The sequence below is a fragment of the Ranitomeya variabilis genome, chromosome 7 (genome assembly GCF_051348905.1).
Source record: "Ranitomeya variabilis isolate aRanVar5 chromosome 7, aRanVar5.hap1, whole genome shotgun sequence".
Taxonomy (NCBI): domain Eukaryota; kingdom Metazoa; phylum Chordata; class Amphibia; order Anura; family Dendrobatidae; genus Ranitomeya; species Ranitomeya variabilis.
This window is the reverse complement of record NC_135238.1, coordinates 33,980,736-33,986,735: the sequence shown is the minus strand read 5'-3', so window position 1 is coordinate 33,986,735 and position 6,000 is coordinate 33,980,736. Positions and strand designations below refer to the sequence as shown.

The following is a 6,000-nucleotide window of genomic DNA, read 5'->3' as shown; positions in this document are numbered from 1 at the left end:
GTGGTTCAAAAAATTTCAGAAATGTTAAAAAAATAAAATAAAAAGTCGATGTTGCAATTTTCTGAGATCTGTTTTCTTTTTGGTGTCTACATTAGGGGCTATTAAACATTTTGATAAAGTAAGAATTGTAAAAGCCTGATCTGTTTTAATTTCTTTATTTTTGGATGGTAAAAATCACAGTCTCCCATGAAGCACCAAAATGGTGGCGAAAGGGACCTTCGGAAGGCCCCTGGCTGCTATGGCAAATCCTTCATATGAGATAGAAGACAAATGTCCAAATGAACAGTCCAGAGACTGACAAATGGTAACTGTTTGCGGTGGTTAGGCGTAGTGCTGGCTGTGCAACACAGTCGACATCTGCCTTGTGCAGAGCAGGCTCAGCTACTGAACCCGCTCCATACATGCTCATGTGCTAACCATCTTCGGTGTGCTCAAAAATTATTTTCGAGTCCCCGCGCCTGCGTGTCTCGCGACTGTTCCGACAACCGCAACACATGCAGGGATTACCGGTTTGTTAGACAATCCCTGCATGTGTTGTGGGTGTCGAACAGCCTGGAGACATGCAGCCCACCACAACACAATACGTTATGGCGAATTGTCCTGGTCACTGGTCCTGCCAGCGATGTTGTCTAATGATCGTCACTCACCGTCTCATAAAGGCTGTAAATAAGTTGGGTGTCACGTGGCTCCGTGGTAAACACTGTCGCCTTATAATACTGGAGGAGGACTGTGGTTTAAAACCAATGTGTGCTGGGAATTTGTTTTTGGGGGGCTGGCGCGTTTTCAGACCGACGCTATAGGACTATTATATTGAGACCCCCAGGACAAAGTTAGACCAAAGTTAGAGAGCAATTAATAAATCGTTACGGTGGAGTCAGAAACGATTTTAATATAAAAACTAATTACATGACAATAAGTTTTTCTCATCACACTGTTGTCCTCGTCGTGTTCTTACACCATGGCCTCCATGTGGAGGAGCTTCAACGCTTCAGAGATCTGAGGGCTGGTGTCCATCTGTCCGTACATGCCCACCAGGAAGGCTCTGTGCAGGAGTATGGCCGCGTGTTCTGCAGAGACAGAGAGAACTCATAGCCAAGTACTATATAATATGGGGAACAAATCCGCCCATGAAAGTGGGTGCTAACATAGCGGTAATCAGCACGGGACTGGCTGGACATCCCTGGCTGGGGGGTATGCCACTGCGCAGGGAAAATTCAGGTGGGGTCAGAGCGCTGCATCAGCACCGCATCTACTCAAGCCTTGTAATTCCATTATTGGTACAAAATCACATAAAAATATAAATAAAAGGGTAAACTCACCCTGGCAGAGAAGCGTGTACTCGGGAAGATTCCTCAGCGCCGTCTGGACTACTTCAAAGTCCCTGCTGCCCAAACAATACATGAAGGTAGGAAGGAAGTCAGCTGCAATGCTGCATGCAGAAAGGAGGGACATCATTAGGGTTTATATTAAGTTAATAAGCTATCGGTAATCAATGATTGATCGCGGGGGAGAGTCCTATCACTAGGATCCCCACCGATCCTGAAAATGGGGCTCTAGAGGTCGAGCATGGGCAACTTCTCTATGGGGTCATCTCAGGTGTCCTGAAAGCTGAGCTCGGAGAATGAAAAGAGAGATGACGGCATATGCTCAGCCGACCCTCTTGGAGCCACGAGCAGTGGGGGTCCCAGTGGTTAGACCTCCAGAGATCGGTGTCATATTGACTTTGGTACAATTACTGCATCAATTCCATAATCTGTGTCCAATTCATAAAGTGAACGTGTGAAATAAAAAAAGTCATCAGTCCAGGCTAACATTGCAGAAGGGTTTTCTAAAGGGCAGCCCTTGTAGCGGATTTGTGCGGGCGCCATTTTTGAGGATGGAGTGGAAACTGCGTAATTCCCATTATTAAAATGCCGACCGCGTGTGTGACTGCAGCCGAGGACTGCGCTCCACACATCAGAGCTAACGGGAAAGAAGAAATGTAAAGGCAAACGCTCCGAAAACAAAGCTGCGGCTCTCACCTGGGATTGCACTGAATGGCGCGTAAGGCCAGGGTGAAGGCCTGATTGCGGCACGATTCCTCGGCGGAGCTCATAAGTCTCTGAAAATCACTCTGCAAAAGAAAAGAAAGAGGCGTGCGACTCTCAGCAGATCTTCAATAATGAAAGTGCAGCGTACAACATTGATTCTCCCCCCTACAGGGTTCATAAGATCACAGACGAGCCGACGCGCGTCCTGCTCCCTCGTTACATATCCTATTGGTATGGAACAAGATGGCAGCACCCCCTGCTGTAGAAATAAGAGGAGCCGAGCCCACCAGGAATACCGCGAGTGGAGGACGTTACACACTGATCACTTCACAGGCGAGGACGACCGTATTCCACAAATCCTGGTGATTGGATAATAAATCTATTGAGTACGCCAGGTCTGGATTGTGTCCGACTGCTTTAAAGGGGTCATCCAGGATTAGAAAAATGCGAGTTTTTCTCCAAAAACAGCGCCACTCCTGTCCAGAGGTTGTATCCGGTGCTGCAGCCGAGCTCCATTGGAGCACAATAATGGGGCTGTGCTTATTTCTAAACCTGGAAGACTCCTTTAACCCTAAAAAAAAGCTGCCTAGTGCTGACAACCCCTTAAGTGGAAGATTGATCAGCTGATCACCGCAGGTCAGAGTTCTTTAACCTAAAGTATGCAGGAGGACACTGCAAGAGAAGTATAGAATTACATGGCATTCATTTGAAAAAAAAAACCCAGCAGAGCATTTAAAAGGGGTTATCCGATGCCGCGCTCTTCTGCACTGAAGGGAACTGGTGCCAATGATGTCACGACAACATATTTGCACGATACCTGCAGGTCGTGCCCATGTCTCAGCAGGTTTGTGGGGTCTTAAAGGGACTCTGTCAGCTGTTTCTTGCTACGTAATCTGACAGCAACATAATGTAGGGATAGAGACCCTGATTCCAGCGATGTGTCACTTCCGTTTCCTTGGTGCAGCAGATGTGATGCAATTAGTTTTCTCTGCTGCAGATCTAGCAGAGCTCAGAATACTGAGCTGTGTATAACGCCGCCCACACCACTGATTGGCTGCTTTCTGTCACTGTACACAGAAAGCTGCCAATCAGTGATGGTGGCATGGTTGGACCGGGAGGCATGAGACACCTAGTCCTCTAGTGATAATGTCCTGCTGATAAAATCAATTTTGTTGAAACAGAAAAACACACAATAGTAAGTGATACATCGTTGGAATCAGGGTCTCCGCCCCTACAGCATGATGATCTCAGATTACATAACAAAACCTGCTGACATATTCCCTTAAAGTCATAACCTATGCCTGATAACCCGTCAGAGAAGTCCTGTTACTTATGAGCGCTTATACAGGCTCATGGCGGGAGAGGGTGCTATTTTAATGTCCATATGCTCAAATAGGGACCACAGGAAGAGGAGGTTAACACAAGACAACCCTTTTAATGCATTTTTGGCAACTAATAAAAAAGTTTCCCTATTACAAGTCTTCCCTGTTATCAAGAGCGGCATTTAGGACCAGCAGTCTGTGCCAGGTTCTGACAACACTGGAAATAGTGAATGGTTTTTTTTCAGCTGAGCATTCAAGTGTGTTTAATGGTGAGAGAAAAAAGCCGCTGCCAGACAGTTCTGGCAGCGATTTATCTTCCTTGTAAACAAAAGGGGTCCGGCCCTATATACACATCAGAGGGTTAGCGGGTCTAGTCCAACCAATATTGCGGAGTTCGGCTGACGCTCATATGTGTATAGGGGCATTAGAAGTGCGACCACTTACCCGTTCTGACATAAGGACGGCCATATTATTGATCCTAACAGGAGGTGACTTTGCTGCAGTTTTCATAGCGCATTGGTCACATCGCACGCAATGTAATCTGGATTGATTTATAGGACACCGGTGCAAACCTTCCGATATGGTTTTATGGGACTTGTCGGAGAAATAAGCGGAACGGGCGAATCAGACAATGATGGAGGGGGTCCGGTCATACTCACAGCGAAGAAGGACAGGATTTCAGGCCTACGCATGGACATTTCATCTACGTCGCTCAGGATCTGCAGGATGTCTGGAAGAAAGGAGAAAAAAAGGAAATAAGTCCAAGAGACATCGACTTAAATCCATCACAAGCCGACGCCGCAGAGCAGCCGGGTCAGCGTGACACAATCAGCGGCCGGGGTAGAGACGCAGTCTTTCAATCAAGCAATTCATTTTTGCAGAGAGAATGAAGTGCGATGACAGATCGGCATGGATCCTGGGAGAAGGGGCCCAGCTGCCGGCTCCGCACGGCTCACATCGCCTCGGGCAATGCTTTGGCTTTCAACAACTGATCAGATTGCAAGCGGCCCCAGCCGTGGATGCAGAATTACCAGCAGTGTAACCGAGGTGCATTAAATAATAATGATAAAAAAAAAAAATCTAAACTCTACAGATCTGGATCGCTCGTGGGAGTTCTTTAATTATATTTGGTGCTTTCTAAACGTCTCTGTAATAAATATAGACTGCTGCGTTCTTCCAAAGGTTCGGAAATATCAGATGTTTTAATTGCCTGTGGCTGACGGGACGCAGCAACATATTACCGAATACATCTTCAAGCCAATCCATGTCCGAAAAAAACAAAAAACAAAAAAAAAACTGCTGGCGAGACCAACGTCTCAGGACCGCTAAATTAAAGGCGTCGGTTCACCTTTAACACCAAAGTGCATAATCATAAACATGGTGGGGGGAAAAGAAAAATGTCGGTCATACTCTTTACTTACCGTTGTTGCTTCATTTGTCCTCATTAAGGAAAAAAAAAAAAGACATAGAAAAAGGAGATTTTTGTGTACTCACCGTAAAATCTTTTTCTCCGAGCCAATCATTGGGGGACACAGGACCATGGGTGTTATGCTGCTTGCCACTAGGAGGACACTAAGTAAACACAAAGTTAACTCCTCCTCTGCAGTATACACCCCTTGACTGGCCAGTAACGACTCCGTTCAGTAGTAAAGAAGTAGGAGTAAAACCAAGACATGTAAACTATGTCCAAAACTAAGGAACAAAATACCAACAACAACCAGCCAAAAGGCTAACAGGGCGGGTGCTGTGTCCCCCAATGATTGGCTCGGAGAAAAAGATTTTACGGTGAATATACAAAAATCTCCTTTTCTCCTATGCCTCATTGGGGGACACAGGACCATGGGACGTCCTAAAGCAGTCCCTGGGTGGGGAGCAATTGCACTGCTAAAACCCCATGTACCACTGGCTTACTGAGGTACCGCTGTCTGCAGAATACGCCTGCCAAGGGCAGCGCCTGCCGAAGCCTGGGTATGGATGTGATAGTGCTTCGTGAAGGTATGCAGACTGGACCAAGTCGCAGCTTTACAAAGCTGTTGTGCAGACGCCTGGTGCCGAATGGCCCAAGAAGCGCCGACCGACCAAGTCTAATGCGCCTGCTGGGACAGGAGTGTTCCTGACGCGATAGGATTCCTGAATGGTGGAACGAATCCATTTGGCTAGAGTGGCCTTCGAGGCAGGTAGACCTTTCCTGTGTCCTTCCGGAAGCACGAACAGGACATCCGACTTACGGAAGGGAGCCGTGCGAGATATGTACCGCCGAAGGGCTCTAACCACATCCAGAGTATGGAGAGCCTTCTCAATACGATGGGTTGGTGCCGGACAGAATGACGGCAAGACAATGTCCTCATTTAGATGAAAGGAGGAGACGACCTTCGGTAGGAAGGAAGGAGGTTCTCAGAACTACCTTGTCTGAGTAAAAAATCAAGAAGGGAGGTCGGCAAGAGAGCCGCCAACTCAGAAACCCTCCTGATTGACGTAATCGCCACGAGAAAGACCACCTTCCATGAAAGGAGGGTGAGAGAAACGTCCTGCAATGGTTCAAAGGGGGCCTCCTGAAGAACTCAGAGAACCAAGTTGAGATCCCATGACGCCAAAGGCATTCTATAGGGAGGAACCACTCGGGAGACTCCTTGGATGAACGTCTTAAC

General features: G+C 47.2%; 1 protein-coding gene across 1 annotated transcript in view; it reads right to left on the bottom strand.

Moving 5' to 3' along the window:
- Positions 1-869: 869 nt before the first annotated feature.
- The window catches only part of INTS1 (integrator complex subunit 1), a 79,510-nt gene continuing 74,379 nt past the window's right edge, over positions 870-6,000 (bottom strand). The window contains exons 45-48 of the mRNA XM_077274793.1: positions 4,012-4,082; positions 2,022-2,113; positions 1,320-1,429; positions 870-1,067 (exon numbers count right to left, since the gene is read on the bottom strand). Coding sequence (XP_077130908.1) covers positions 952-1,067; positions 1,320-1,429; positions 2,022-2,113; positions 4,012-4,082 — 389 coding nt within the window. The 3' untranslated portion in view covers positions 870-951. The remainder of the gene's footprint in view (positions 1,068-1,319; positions 1,430-2,021; positions 2,114-4,011; positions 4,083-6,000) is intronic.